This window comes from Chiloscyllium plagiosum, unplaced genomic scaffold, assembly GCF_037043375.1.
Source record: "Chiloscyllium plagiosum isolate Xiang-an unplaced genomic scaffold, Cpla_swu_hap1 HiC_scaffold_13, whole genome shotgun sequence".
NCBI classification, from domain to species: Eukaryota; Metazoa; Chordata; class Chondrichthyes; order Orectolobiformes; family Hemiscylliidae; genus Chiloscyllium; species Chiloscyllium plagiosum.
Genome location: NW_028270151.1, coordinates 50,067,677 through 50,083,966, shown reverse-complemented (window position 1 = coordinate 50,083,966; position 16,290 = coordinate 50,067,677). Strand labels below are relative to the sequence as shown.

At 38.8% G+C, this 16,290-nt stretch overlaps 1 protein-coding gene across 10 annotated transcripts in view; it reads left to right on the top strand.

The window, feature by feature from the left end:
- The window catches only part of naaladl2 (N-acetylated alpha-linked acidic dipeptidase like 2), a 1,006,049-nt gene that overhangs the window by 889,922 nt on the left and 99,837 nt on the right, over positions 1-16,290 (top strand). For all 10 annotated transcript variants that reach the window (XM_087993578.1, XM_043702223.2, XM_087993582.1 and 7 more), the window contains one exon: positions 12,917-13,012. In XM_087993578.1, coding sequence (XP_087849704.1) covers positions 12,917-13,012 — 96 coding nt within the window. The remainder of the gene's footprint in view (positions 1-12,916; positions 13,013-16,290) is intronic.

Genomic DNA, 16,290 nt, shown 5'->3' with positions numbered 1-16,290 from the left:
AGTGTGATATTACTGATCATTGTGGACAAAATAGTCTGATGTTCAATGGTGGGGTCATGGTCGAGGGGGAGATAGGAGAAGGTATCTGAGAGTTGGTGCTCAGCCCCTCAGTATGCCAGACAACAACATCATAGTCAGGATTGGATTGGAGAGTCAGATCAGAGGGAGATAGGTTTGAAATGGTAAGCGGTGGGGTGGGTGAGCAGAGAAATTGAGACAACCGATGTCACATCTGCAGTTCTCAATGAGTGGGTCGAGTGCAGGTAAAAGGCCAGCAGGAGAGCTCCAGCCGGAGGAAGTGTATTGGAGGTAGATAAAGGCATCAATGGGACGTGGAGAGGATCTTTGTCCAACAAAATAGAAAATTGAAAATATTTGAGATGTCTTTGCCTCTGGGAAGATTTAATAATGATATTAGAAATTATAAAGACAAGGCAGACAGTACAAATTTCCACTCATTGCAAAGTATAGAAATTAGGAAAAATATTATAGGTAAAAATATTATATCAGAGGGAATAAAGCTGTTTTCCATAAGGGTCTTGCAGCTGTAGAAGCTTCCCAGAGTTAGTTATTAAAGTAGATCCCATATCAGTATTTAGGAACAGTACAAAAATGGTTTAACTAAACAGGATCAAAGACACATGGTGACAGCTGGGGACATGGGATTAAGACTACTGCTCACATGGAGGATAAATAGCAGGCTGGCTGAGCCAAATGGCCTGTTTCTAAATTATAGTTTCTTAGTACTTAGACTGATTTATTGAATAATAGCAGATGACTAAATAGTCACAAGACTAGAAAAAAGTTTCACAGCATGGAAGTAACAAATAACAAAAGCCCTTCTTCTGCATTAATGTGTAAAATAATATGAATTTTGAAACACAGCTAGTTAGTTATTGTCATGTATTTTCATATAATCTGTGTATCTAACCCTAATGGCTTCAAAGGGATTGCTGTTTTGATACAATTGAAACTTAGAAGGGAACAAGAGGTTCTTTGGTGCTCTGAAATTTGTCTGCAGGTCCCAGTTAACTAGTTCAGCACCAATACACATGCCCACGGGGTTAACATTGCTCAGAGTAAAAGTCGAAATTCCAGAAAGATGGGTTGAGCATTTTAACCACATCCCCAACTGGCATTAATTCACCAATAAATAAGCAATCAACAGATTGCCACAGGTTGTCATCAACTGTTCACTCGCTGACCCTCCACATTGCTAAAATCAACAACACAGTCAAGCTCCTGTCCAGTGCTGAAACCCCAGGAGGTCATGTTATCCCAAATGAGATCTGAAAGGCGGAAGGTGAATGCCTCGCAAGAAACTCACTGAACTCTTTCAGGTTATGAGAGAAGCAGAGAACAGTCCTGTAAGAACACAAAGAAACCTTGACTGTCCTCTTGTGGAAGTGGAAAGGAACCTGTCAATTTTGAGAGAATCATAGAGGAATCTCTCGCTCTAGTCATGGGCAAAGCCTTTTCCAGAATCCTTCTGAACCACATAGTACAACATCTTGACAGGATCTGCTGCCTGAGAGTCAGTGAAGCTTTCAAAAGGGCTGAGGAACTATTTATTTGATGTGTGCTGTTAGTTAATTGTGGGAGAAATGGGAAGAAGGGAACAAAGGCCTCTACACTATGTTTGTTGACGTGACTAAGGCCTTTGACATCAGTTGCGATGACCTTTGGAAGTAAAGAATCTTGGGGCTGCCTTGAAAAAAGTATTCACAACAGTTTGACAGTTTCATAAGGGCATGCTCATGTGTCCTAGATAATGGTGACTCTTCTGATCCACTCTCTGTTACAATAGCTTTAAACAGGACTGCATGCTGGCACCAAATCTCTTTAACTTATTTTTCTCTGTCATGCTTTCCGATGCCCTCCATGCTGATGAACATGGCATCAAAATAAAATATTGTGTGGAAGGGAGACTGCTTTATCTGCGATGACTCTATGCAAAGAACAAAGTCTCCAATGACAGACTTTGATTCTCCTGTTTGCTCATGAGAGTGCATTGGTGTCAATGGAGAGCTAGCCATGCAAAGCAGCATGGAATTGTTTTCCAATACATGTGACAACTTCAGTCTTAAAATAAATTCTTGCCAAATAGAAGAGTAGTATTACCCACTGCACGCTGTACATACAAGCCATGATCATGTGAAGAAGCTCACTAATTTTCATTTAAGCTTTTTTTGGAAACTAATGAAGATCAGATATCAGGATATAATAGCAAACATTGAACGGCTCATCTAAGCTGTTGTGCCAAACACCCACACATGACACTGAGACAGTCACAACTGAGTTGGGCTGGTCAGATAACTGGAATGTCTAATCCTGTGATTCACTGACCAAAACAAATCTGCTGTGGAGAGTTTGAGTCCTGAGTGCGCTCTCATAGCTGTCAAAGAAAGCACAACAAAGACACTTCAAAGGCTTCACTGAGAAGTTTTGATGTTGACTTCAATTCCTTATAGAAACTCATCCAAGATCACTGCATTAGGTATAAGAAATAAAATAAAAACAGTGTAGCCTCCATCAAAGCGAAGTACCCCTCGGAGCCAGAAAGAAAGCACAAAGAGAAAAAGTCTTGAGCTAGCAACTCAGCCAAAACTCAATTCACTGCAGTATCCTGTTCTGTTTGCAGCAGAACCTTTCAGGTACAGATTGATATTAACAGTCATGTACCAGAATTGTATAAACCAGCTCAGAGCATCATTGTGGTCATCTTCACCTCCAAGGATGAGCAAGAGGAACAATGGAAATTTAACATGTGTTTTTCAAAATTTAAAAAGAGCAGCCAATAAATTACAAAGCATGAATTGAGTTGTTTCCTGTCAGGAATCAAATTGTTCTGTCCTACCTAAATCCTACTGCAAACATTCATTGATGCCCATTAATGGGTGTATTTCACCAACAATGGACCAGACAAATATAAGTTGATGTGCAATTTGTGTAAGTAAATTCCACAATTACTATATTTTGACTTTGTGTTTGGTTTTATTGCTGGTAAATTTCTTTAATATACTTTACATTCATCAGCAAGAGAGTAGTAACTAATGTAGCTATGAACTACTGAGGTGGAAGGTGGTATTCCTGATGAAGGGCTTTTGCCTGAAACGTCAATTTTCTTGCTCCTCGGATGCTGCCTGACCTGCTGTGCTTTTCCAGCACCACTCTAATCTTGACTCTGCTCTCCAGCATCTGTTCTCCTCACTTTAGCCTACTGAGGTGAAGGTGCCTACACTTGTCAGCAAGACAATACTTGAGTCTGTAAGGTATGAAAATGAAAGTCAAAGGGAATTGAGGGGCAACTGTCCATTGGTTGAATATTTAGGACACAAAGATGGTTTTAGGTTTTAGGTCCAATCATTTCAGTTCCACAGCCGCATTGCAGGAGTTTCAGCCAAACTGTTGACAAATCCCCTCCACACCAAACCTTGCAATACCTCCAACCCCCAGCCCATTTCCAAACCTCACCAACATTTCTGTGAGTTGAGTCTGCTAATTGTCCCATCTCTATTGGTCTTGGCTGCACTACAGGTAGTTAGTTCTTCTGTAACATGTGTTTTGTCAGCGCGAATCAGCAAAACACGATTGATGAATCATTCACGTGGTTTACATAATGCAAACTTTCTGCTGAACAGATATAGTAGGTATTCCATAGCACGATCTTTTACAGTGTGTTTTCTGTAGCAGTTTCCCATAATGCAATTTTCTATAGCATGAAGTTGCAGGGGAACAAAGTGGTCGCGTTTAGGCAGAATGACCCGTATACCTATTGTTCCCCACCAGGACTGAATCAATGATGGGCAAGTGAGGTTTGAGTGAGGACTCATCGTTAAGGAGGTGGTTAAAATCCTCACCTGCTGCATTAAATCAGGTCAATTATTAAAGGGAGGAACAATAAAACTCTCTCTCTATCAGCTATCTCATAATGAGCTCTGTACTCATAATAATAAGTGCCATAGCATCCTGCTACATTACTGAAACTAAATTGGTAACACTATAGCAACTGCTGATATTTCTAAAAAGTTGCTCATTCCTGTTAGTTGCCACAGTAATGCATTTACTGCAGTTGTTTCTACGAATGATCTCTGTGGTGTCAGAAGCAAGGCTGGAATCAGAAAGAAGTGATGACAATTGACTTATAGTGACTGTGGTCATCACTCAAATCACAAATCCACAGTTTACCAGAGGGAATATGGACAATTAGTTGTGCTGTGCTAATTGTCACATTTGTCTTTAAAAAGAACCAACTGGATTCATTTGCTAATGACAATAATGTTTGGTGCTGTAGACCCGACACTGGAGCAGGAGACAGACAGATGATTAAAGCATGAGCTTGTCGCATCCTCCTTTAATTAGCTTTCTATCTAACATTTCAGTGCAGAGCTTGGGTATTTGTGCAGTGAGGCTGTGACGGTTTTATTTGGCTGTGTTGGATGTCAGTAATCTCAACAATTATGTTGATGTATTTTCTATGTGGTAGATCTTAAGGAGGGAAACTCTCTCTTCATGAATTTTCCAAAAAGTAGTTCTTTTCTTGCTCACTTATACCTATCATAAATATTTATTCATTATACAATTCCATCTGTTGGGTTAAGGTTTAACTCTTGCCCTGTATAACAAACAGAATTGTATCCAGACAAGATGATTTGTGCTTCAAGAAGTAAGTACAAATTATTTGTATGTCTTTATCTGATTTGTATTTCTCTGTTATCACAATGGGTATTTATTGTGAGTAAACATGCAGGGTCAATTTCTAAGGAGTGCCAATCGCACACAGATTGCCACACCTCTCTTTTTATTCATGAAAGGAAGGATGCTCCACATTTATGACACGAGACTCTGAGCAAGTTTGTTCTGACAGCTCCCACATAGTGCAGAACAAGTAGCTGAAGACAATCAACCCTTCCTTTTTCATTGCAATTAGTTACGGCATTTTGTAATTTATAGGTCCAACATTTCATGGAGTTATGAAAAGATAGTGTGTGAGGTTAGTATAAAATGACAGTGCCAAGTAGGTAGGATTATATTAGCAGATGAGTGGAGTAGTAGCTGGATAAGGTGCCAAGGTACTCTGGAGGAGGTGCAGTTAGTCAGGGGTTAGACTAGATTTTTAATAGTCTGACTCTCCTGAGTCACTATTTACTTAACTAAAGCAGAACCCTCCAAATTCTCCAATTTAAGTGGATACTTTTGAAGGGTTACACGTGTAAGGAAATTACCCAGTGGAATCTTCAATTTCTGTTACGTCATGGATTCCGTGGTGTTCCCAATGTGCAACTATCATGGAAGTTGCAGAAACAACTCTCTAGCTATTGGAAAGTCTGGCCATAAGTTATAAATAAATCTGGTGATATTAAGAACTAAATTGTAAATGCAAATATTATTGCATATTGTCTCTAAATAAGCCTTCAAATGTTGCTGACAAGAAAACTTAATTACACTGAAATATTAGAATTTATAATAATAATAAGAGGTAGTATTTGACACTTTCTTGTTTGTATTTCACAATTTTGTTTCTTGAAGGTTGCTTATTCCTTAAAGGGGTGGCATGATTGGTAGGAACATTGTTATTGGAACACTTTCCTCCTCTGTTGCATTAAAAGTGCTGCTTTGTTAGAATGTTTCATTGACTAAGTTAAAATGAATCAAAAGATAATTGTTCGTCAGATATTAGGAAGTTACAAATCAAAAAGCAGCCATTGCAGCAAAGTCATATTCACAAGCCAGTAAGTAGCACGCACTCAACAAAATCACTCAATTGTTTTGTTAGTTTCTATGAGCAGGGTATGTTGTAATTTCACAGATGAAATTTCATGTGTATGATAATTAAAAATAATTTAAAAACATTGTAGTATTGCAATTCCATCACGGAAGGTTGGACAGAATTATGCAACTTGAAATTTTCTCAAAATGAGATTTTTTGAAACTGGAAAATCAAACCACATTCCTTCTATCTTTGATCAGATTTTTGAAGTGAGAGTAAATCAGTATTATGGGTGCAATGAAAATACTAATCCTAATTTACACCTTCAGTAAGATGTGTAATATTCTTTACCTTAGTCAGTGATATATGATATTCCTGCAATATATTTCCTGCAATTCAATCATAAGAAACTGATGTCATATATAGGTAATAGTCAAATAGCAGCTTCAGAAACAACACTGTGGCATTACTCATGAATAATCCCAGAGGGGTCTTGTTAGTGTATATAATCTAAAACAGTCATTTGGAACTAAAGAGCAAATGGGAAAATTGGCAATGAGATTTAGAAAAGCATCAGTTCTCAGTAGGATGCTCCAGATTGTAATTATAGGGGATCAACTTATTTAGCAGACAGACAAATGAACAATTAATTAACACCATGGGGTTTAAAGAGATATAGAATTTGGTCAAAATTATAAAAGGATCTAAAACAATTTCTCCCAATAAAAATACTGGCACTGAATCAAAGAGTATTCGGAGCTAACCTAGTGTTTGAAATATGCAGATCATTTGATTTCCAGTTAGTTTCAACTTATGAGAAGACAGAGTTGTTGTAATAGGGATATGCTGTAAACCAACACAATTAAAGGGCATGAACAAATAAATACTGGATATTAGATAATCCAGATTATTTCTCTATGTTGTAATGAGCTCCTTTGTCACATAACTCTGTGGAGTTGTGTCTATTTCTTTTGAGTTTAATTTCTGCAAAGTAACAGATTGGGCAAAGATCACTATTTTGTATTGCTTGCAGTAAAAGATACAGGCTCTGCAGCTCCTGTGATTCAGTTCTGTTACTGCAGGTACTGCAAAATTCCCTTCCCAAACCCCCTGTCATCAGTGTGAAGGCACATAGCACGTGCCAAATAGCAGGAGTGTGCTCATTTGCATGGCCAGGATGAGAGTATTGTGTGTGCCAAAATACTTTAGTGGCACTAACCCCAGTGCTGGATTGATGTCACACTGCTGTGATTGTGAAGGGGGTCTGGCAAGGTTCTCAGCAAAGAGCTTCTTAATTTACTGCTTCTAATGAATCAAGACTGGGACTGTTTTCCCTGGAGTGTCAGAGGCTGAGGGGTGACCTTATAGAGGTTTATAAAATCATGAAGGGCATGAATAGGGTAAATAGACAGGTTCTTATCCCTATGGTGATGGAGTCCAGAATTGGAGGGTGTAGGTTTAGGGTGAGAAGGCAAAGGTTTAAAAGGGACCTAAGGGGCAACATTTTCACGTAGAGGGTGATGCGGGTATAGAATGAGGTGCCAGAGGAAGTGGTGGAAAGTAGTACAATTGTAACATTTAAAAGACATCTGGATGGGTATATGAATAGGAAGGGTTTGGAGGGATAGGTGCCAAGAGCTGACAAATGGGACTAGATTGATTTAGGATATCTGATCGGCATAGATGAGTTGGACGGAAAGGTCTGTTTCCATGCTGTACACCTCTATGACTCTATAACTAAGTGTGCTCTTTGAGAGTCCCAAAACAAAGAGTAGCTGCTTTGAAAAATCCTGAGGGATCTCAGTGAAGAAAGATTTGTCTGTTGTCGCAAAGAAGTTGTTTTGAAAAAAAATAAGCTGAGATAAACCAGGTTTTAAAAGTGGTCTCACCAATGTCCTTTACAATCTTAATACGACATCCCAATTCCTGTTGGACCAAAAGGCCTGTTTCCACACTGTAGGGAATCTAATCTAATCTAATCTAATCTAATCTAATCTAATCTAATCTATACTCATTGTTCTGACCAATGAAGGCAAGTGTTCCAAACCCCTTCTTCACTACCCTGTCTACCTCTAACTCCACTTTAAGGAATGATAAACCTACTCCCCTAGGTCTATTTGTTTGGCAAAACTCCCTAAGACCATACCATTAACTGTGTAATTTCTGTCCGGTTTGCCTTAATAAAATGCAACACCTCTGATTTGTCTAAATTAAACTCTGCCTGCCACTCAGCCCAGTACTCTGAGATCACCTCCTTCACTATCCACTAGACCACCAATTTTGGTGTCATCCACAAACTTACTGACCATTTTATAGAGTAATAAAGTCCTACAGCACAGAGAAAGGCCCTTTTGCCCAAATTGGTCCATGCCGACCAAAATATCTATCCATGCTAACACCATTCTCCTGCACTTGACTCATATCCTTCTAAATCTTTCCTGTCTCCTATATTCACATCTAAATGATTTGTACAAATGACGAAAAACAGGAGACGCAGCACTGATCCTTGCAGCATACCTCTGGTCACAGGCCTCCAGTCTGACAAGCAACTCTCTACCACCACCCTCTGTCTCCTACCTTCAAGACAATTTTGAATCCAATTGACTAGCTTCTCCTGGCTTTTGTGCTCTAACCTTCTTTACCTGTCTACTATGTGGAACCTTGCCAAACATGAAGTCCATATAAAGTCTACTGTTCATCAATCTTCTTTGTCACCTCTTCAAAAAACTGAATCAAGTTAGTGAGACATGATTTCCCATGGTCAAAAGCTATGTTGACCAGCCCGAATCAGTCCATGCCTTTCCGACATGCATGTAAATCCTGTTGCTCAGAATCCCCTCCAACAACTTTCCCACCACTGACCTAAGGTTCACCGGTCTATCGTTCCCTGGCTTTTCCTTATAGCCTTTCTTAAATAATGGCACCACATTATCCAACTTCCAGTCTTCTGGCACCTTTCTCAGATCTGTTGATGATCCAATATATCTCACCAAAGGACCCAGCAGTTTCTTCTCCTGTTTCCCACAAAGTTCTGGGAAATATCTAATCAGAGCGTGAGGAATTATCTACCTTTATGTGTTATAAGACCTCCAGCACCACCTCCTCTGTAATATGAACTCTTTTCAAGACGTGATTATTTATTTCCCCAAGTTCACTAGCTTCCATATTCTCTTCTATAGTAAATACTGATGCAAAATATACATTTAGTATCTTACCCATCACCTGGGGTTCCACACAGAGATGGCCACATTGATCCTTAAAGGGCCCTATTCTCTCCCTAGTTACCCTTTTGCCCTGAAAGTGCTTACAGAATCTCTTTGGATTCTGATTAACTCTATTCACCAAAGCTATCTCATGTCCCTTTTTGCCCTCCTGATTTCCCTCTTAAGTATACTCCTACCACCTTTATACTCCTCTAGGGATTTACTTGAGCTGAGCTGTCTATACCTGACATATGCCTCCTTTTGTTGACCAGAACCTCCATTTCCCTCGTCATGCAGCATGCTCTCTACTTACCAGTCTTGCCATTCACATGAACAGGAGCGTACTGTCTTTGAACAAAGTCCTCCCCAACCAAGCCCTTAACAAAATGACAGTTCCAGTCTATGTTTGAAAAGTCAAAATCCCCTACCATTGCAACCCTATTATTGTTGTAGATATCTGAGACCTCCTTATATGTTTGTTTTGCAAATTATTGCTGATTTTTTGGGGGGGCCTATAATACATTCCAGCAAGATGATCCTTTCTTATTTCTCAGTTCCACCCATATAACCTCGCTGGATGAGGAAGATTCTCACTAAGTAAAGCTGCAATGTTATGCCTAACTAAAACTGTCACAAACTTTCCTCTCTTGCCTCCCTTTTTATTCTTCCTTTAGCATCTATACCCTTGTGTTCATCCTAAAATGCAATTTCTCCAAAATGCCTTACCTTGAATTTCACTCAATGAAGGAGCGAAGTGTATTTTGTTATCCTAAGTGCAGATTCACAATTGTTTAATTGTGATTCGCTGCTGGTCAAATGTCCTTCATCCTATGTCATGATCTCCTATCTGCATATTGACAGTAAATTGTCTTACATTGCTGATTAATTGACTCAATGTAAAATGCATGTTGTTAACACAAATTTGCATCTTAAAATCTTGCTATTGCCTTATCGTGGTATGTCTTTGTGAATGAATATATTACTGCAGGCGATACTGCTACTGAGATGGTTATCTCTATTCAGCCACAGTATTGACAAGACTCTGTGTGCTTTCCCTTGATTTATTTCATATATTTATAGTCTCAAAATAACGCATTATTTTTATGAATCCATGGAAGATTGAGGCTGAATTTCTAATTCAAAATTAAAAATATTATCGGGTTGCTAATTAATATTTAATCTATAATGTAATTATTCTGTGTTGTTCAACATTTTCCTAATTCTAAAGTCAAATTTGGAAATTGCAAGGGAATGTTTTTTGTGGAGATTACAAAGTACAGTTGAAAGCTGACTATACCTTTCAGACTTTGTCAGAACTAGTCAGTGAAACTAAAATTGATTCATCTCAAGCATATGTGACAAATATTATTGTACAGTAATGTTGCAGTAAAAAGTATCTCAAAAGCCCTTAGTAAATATCAGCAATTTTCACCAATTATTTGTGCTGTCCTGCAGCAAAGACAGCTGTAAGCAAGGATTCCACAGCACGGTGCTGTTTGGCTGATGAATTACATACAAACAGAGACTGTATGTTCATGCAGATGATAAGTAGATTACAGCAAGGCAGACATTTTCAGAATCACATCATGTGGTCAGGATTCCAGGAATATTCCCAAAATTTGGAATATTCAAAAGACAATGCAAGGGCATACACTGCAAAGGACTTTATAAGACATCATCCCAGTATAACAGAAATTGTAACTGCAATATTCGCAATGACTCTCCATCTCTGCAAAACAGAGAAGGATGAAAACCAACTGATTGTTGTAGAAAAAGGGTGATGTATAGTGAGACACCCCTAAGCTCGAAACAATTAATCAGGCAAATGTGCACATACTCACTCAATGAATGTTATCATTTGATTCTTGATTTTACGTAGCACTTTATTCTTGTAGTAAACTCTGACGTAGATGAGTTAACCCTATTTTTCTGAACAATATTATCCATATGGGTATCAACTAATGTTCAGGTTCATTAAAACGTAAATAGGTTTAGAAAAAGCAATGTAACAATTCAGTAAGCAATGATGCTCAAATTCTCTATCGTGACAAATACTGAAGTAAATCATTGACTTGTTTGTGGGACATCATCCAGCGCATTGTATTATTGACATTGTGATGATGTTGCTCCTTTGATGTTGCTGTTACAGCTGGGAGATGCTACTAATTTAATCTGATGGGTTAATGAGATGTCTAAATTAGTATTCATCCTATTATTCATTGGAATATTGGTATTCATTTGATGGCCTCCTGAATTGCTAATTTGAGAAACTAGATGCCTCCCACTACAGATCATTGTGACCAAGTTGATGGTCTAAGACTCTTGTCCAGAACCCCAAGCAGCCCCTCATCATCCACTTGTGGAGCAGATAGCAGCATCTTTCATACCTTGTATGGATTCAGTTGAAAGCAGTTCACTATCCCAGAAGGGGCACTGAAGCTAGTGGCCTCTACTGTTGGGTCAGTGACGAGCTGTGTTGTGACTTATGCTGTATCAATCTTCTTGATACATCAAGAGTTTCTTGCACCTGAAAACTACCTGCATGACTATTGGCTACTGTTTTCCAGGACAGCCATTTTAAGCATTTTCATGATCAGTTGTTCAAGTTCTTTTGAGTGGAAGAAGTCATGTTATTCATAGTTGGATCAGTTTTGTGAAGCACAGTAGAATCACAGTGAATGGAAGTATGGGTTAGCATCAGGAGGTACACAATTAGAGTGTAGTTGAACACGCCTGGCATTGTTATGGCAGTAATTAACTGCATTACATAATCTTTGTTGGTGACTGCAGGACCGTGAGCCTGAGTTGTATCCTGCATGGAAAGTGCATGAGGGCCATTATTGCAACATGAGATGTTCTGGCTGTGTTTCCATTTGCCAACTAATGTCACTAAGACAATGACAAAGTCAAAAAGTGGCATCTTGATCCAAAAGCACAAATTGTGAGATAAAGAGCAGTAATGTCCAGGAAAAAATAAGAAAACAAAGGATAATGATAGTAATATTTCAAAATATAAGGTATATTCTCTGCAGACCAGAGAAAAAGAGCAAAATTCTGCAGATGCTGGAAATCATGAAATAAACCAGAAATGGTGCTTAAATCTCAGGCAATAGTTGTGGATAGAGGAAAGACGGGTTAATGTTATAAGTCCAAGGCTGTGCATCAGAGCTCAACTCAAGGTCCTTACACTTGAACCATGCAGAAAATGGTGCTTATTGACCTCTATCAATGGATGTAAAACTTTGTTGCTGCTATCTTACCTTTCTTCAATCATCCCTGTGTTCAGTGACCTAAAAAGGATCTTAATCTAGCAACATCTTGATTTTTAAATTCACATCAATGTTTTCAAATCTCTCCATGCCCTTCCAACTTCTACAGTCACATCCATGGTATCTGCACACTCTAGTTTTAGCCTCTTAAGATTCTCTGGTTCAGTTGTTCCACCATTGGTCTCATGCCTTCAGCTCATATAATAATAGAATCCCTGCAATGTAGATAGAGACCATTTGATTCATCAAGTCCACACCAACCCTCCGAAGAACATCCCACCCAGTGCTATACCCTTATCATATCCCCATAAGCCCACATAACTAACCAACTTAGCCTGCAGATCTCTGGACATTACAGGCAATTTAGCATGGCCAATCCACCTAATCTCATCTTTGAACTGTGGAACAGTCAGCTGAGGCTGGAATTGAATTTGGGTTCCTGGCGCTCTGAGGCAGCAGTGCTAACCACTTTGTCAGCGTTAGACCCTGATCTCTGGGATATGACTCACCAAGTCATGGTTCTCTGCCTGTCTCCAAGCACCTTGGGATGCTGTCTTATGTTCAGGTTACTGTACATGTTTTTGTTATTGAACTTTACCATTGTCCATAAACATATTCTATATTTGGAAAGATATGTAATGAGCACCATGTGAAGCATTCCAAATAATATACAAATCTCATTAAGACACATTAATCGCATTATTTCAGCTGTAATTGGTTTTGCTTTGTCATAGGGGCCAGGATTTCTATCGGAAGCAGTTCTGCTGAATGATGCATCGATGGTTGAGACTTTTGATCCCAACTTTAACCTTCATGAAACTATTGCCAAGGTGAGAAGGATTCACATACTCTACAAGTTAAAAGATTAAGGTCTGAATCTGTGCTCATGATTCTTTATATATAAACTTGAAAAGCATTCATTTCTCTAATATAGCGGTGCATCATTACTAAGATTCATTGTAGGCGTATGCAGAGTACCAGTACCAGAACATTCACCTTACTTTTTTTGTTTCCTTGGTTATTAGGTTTAGGTTTTGTTTAAACTCACGTCTCTTGTAATTCACTTCTTGGGCTCGATGATGTCATTCACTCCTATAAGTGATCTGTGTATTGGCCTCAGTCTACAATGTCCATTTTTTGATAGCGTCATCCAGGAATATTACAATTCTATCCCCTTTTGAGCACGACCAGATACTGCCATTTTCTGCATGTATATTCTTTCAATTTTTCTGTCAAGGTAAACTTAATAAATACTTCGTGAGGTGAGACTTAATCATTGAGGTACTTTATTTCCCATCAGTTGAACATACAGAACAAGTGTTATAATCAGATTCAATTATTTCAAGCAATGCAATTTGCCTTTGCACAGTGACATAAAATAATGAATAAGGCTGCTCTAAATGATGTCAGCCTGTGGCTTTGATCTGCTTAGAACTAACTTTCTAACATCTCCTTCTAGTATTTTCCTGTTCTTCCAGCAATATATGGCCTTGCTGTTTCTAGGTTTTACAGTTTTATCTCTTTTAAAATAATCTGATTCCATTGTCAGCTGAATAGCATTGCCAGAGCAGCACTGAATGCGAACAATAATGGGAATGACAACATTCATTTTATTGTCTCCAGCAATGCATGTTGAGATATCCTACCTGAAACATACATTTGTCATCTCCATTGTTTTGTAAAATTAATCGAGGATTTAATCAGGAGTTAAATTTCATTTAATGGGAACATGTCCAGCATATAGCACACCAATGTCCACCGTGGCAACATCGAAGATAGAACAGTACGGCACAGAAACAGGCCCTTCAGTCCTGATGAAGGGCTTCTGCCCAAAATGTCGATTCTCTTGCTCCTTGGATGCTGCCTGGCCTGCTGTGCTTTTCCAGCTCCACACTTTTTGACTCTGATCTCCAGCATCTGCAGTCCTCACTTTCCTTCAGTCCACTGTGTCTGTCCCAACCATGATGGTATTCTAAATTAATCCTATCTGCCTGCATGTAGTCTGTATCCCTCTAATCCCTCTGTTCATGTGTCTGTTCAAATGCCTCTTAAATATTATCATATCTGCTTCTACCACCTCCCATGGTAATGCATTCCAGGCACCTACCACCTTCTGCATTAAAAAAAAGTAATCTGAAATAACAAAACATGACAATAATTATTACCTTTGTTGGTTGAAATCATGGCCCCCTCAGAATGAAAGTACAGGTGAGTATTCCTCTCCCCTGTATTCCATGTGATGATATATGTCATTAATTTCATTCCGTTTGCCAGCTTATAGGATGCCATAGGAATGTTGGCAGGTCTGTGAATTAGTAGTTTCAAGCTTACAGTATACATTTTCAGTATGGTAATGCTTTACTGATTTCTGCTGCTGTTAGTAATCTTTGTTGAATTGTATAATGTTAGACATATGGAAATACAAGGTTTCAGTTGCATCCCTAATAGAATGACCGACAAATAAATGCTAATGCTGAAATATTCCTAATTATGGATTGGAATAATTCTTAGAACAGCACTATAAAAGATGTTGTAGACCAGTGTGGGATTGAAGAGAGACTTTTACGAGATCTGAAGAATGGTCCTGCGAAATGTCAACTCTCTTGCTCCTTGAATGCTGCCGATCTGCTGTGCTTTTTCCAGAGTCACCTTCTATCAACTCTGATTCTCCAGCATCTTCAATCCTCACTATCTCCTATTAAAAAGCATTATTAAACAAATTGCTCCACATTGCCTTAGTTAAGTGATGTGAAATTCAGCTTAAAATATCAGGATGGTCTTGAGTTCACTTACGGTTCTGTGTTCTTAGTGCATCTAAGATGGCATAGTGGCAGTGGAGGCACCATGATTTGCTTCGATACCCTGGGCTACATGACAGAAACACTTTTGCCTTTCATTGTTATCCAGGGATCCTTGCTGGAAATCCCCATGGCCAATTTATACTTCCTACATTTGCAAATGATTAATAAGTAGTTAGGAGAGATGGTAGCATAATGGTTTTGTCACGGAGGTAGAAATCCAAACACCCCAGGGGAAACCTTATGGTGAATCCACCATGAAGATGGTGGAATTCAAATTCAACATAAAATATGGAGCTAAAAGTCTATTGATGACCATGAAACCATTATCAATTGTCATTAAAACCACCTAATTATTGTCATTGGGCTGCAGTGGGCATTTAGTGGAAAGAATAGCAGCGACAGACAGGTTTGTAAGATGGGATGTGGCTAATGGCAAGTAAACTGTGTGGCCTAGTGCTTTAAAAGTGCTTTCTGTTGGAATATGCAGTTGTATATTCAAGGAGATGTCAGCCACGCCACCTCTGCACTGTAAAAAGTTTTGGATTGTGGTTCCTGTGTATTATGTTGTACTATGTACAATGTTGAACTATCAATGTATGACTGGGTGGGGTTCCAATGTGGTGCCTGGAATGCTGATGTTCCAACAGTGGCAAACATTTCCAATTCTGATGAGTGAAGAAACAGGCTAACATCAGATAAGAGTGGCACTGTAGAGGCATGGTAGGTATTCAATGAGGTGACTTTGCACAAAAGCGTGAGAAAAGTCCTTAGATCTTGCATAGAGAAATCCTCCCATCAATGAAAGTGCCACTTTGCCAAAAATGTGGTCAGCTTCAGCCGTATGTGTTGAGTGCAATTTGCCAGATTTAAAATCTATTCCAAGACTCAAGCAGAAAATTGCTAACAATTGAAAGCAAAAATGAACAAAACCTCTTATTGCCAGAAATATACAGCATGAATGTATTGATGTGACCTTCTTCTATGTGGAGGCATTTAAAAATATTTGCAAAACTGAAGCAAGTTACAACTAGATTGTGTAATGATGTCTGCCATCTGCTGGACTGAAGTCAGAGTACAGGTTTCTGAACTGACCCAGTATTTGTTGTGCACCATTCCTGGGTAGTTAGCAACTGTGCTGTTTGGATATGTTGTGTGAACTATGGTAATTGAAGGTGAAATAATAGTATAAAATGCATGGTAAAGATAATGGTAAAAACGAACAAGGTAAAAAGGTTGCAGTATGATTGTGTGATGGAAATACAATGCCACCTCGATCTAAAAGCATCAATAGAACATAGAACATAGAA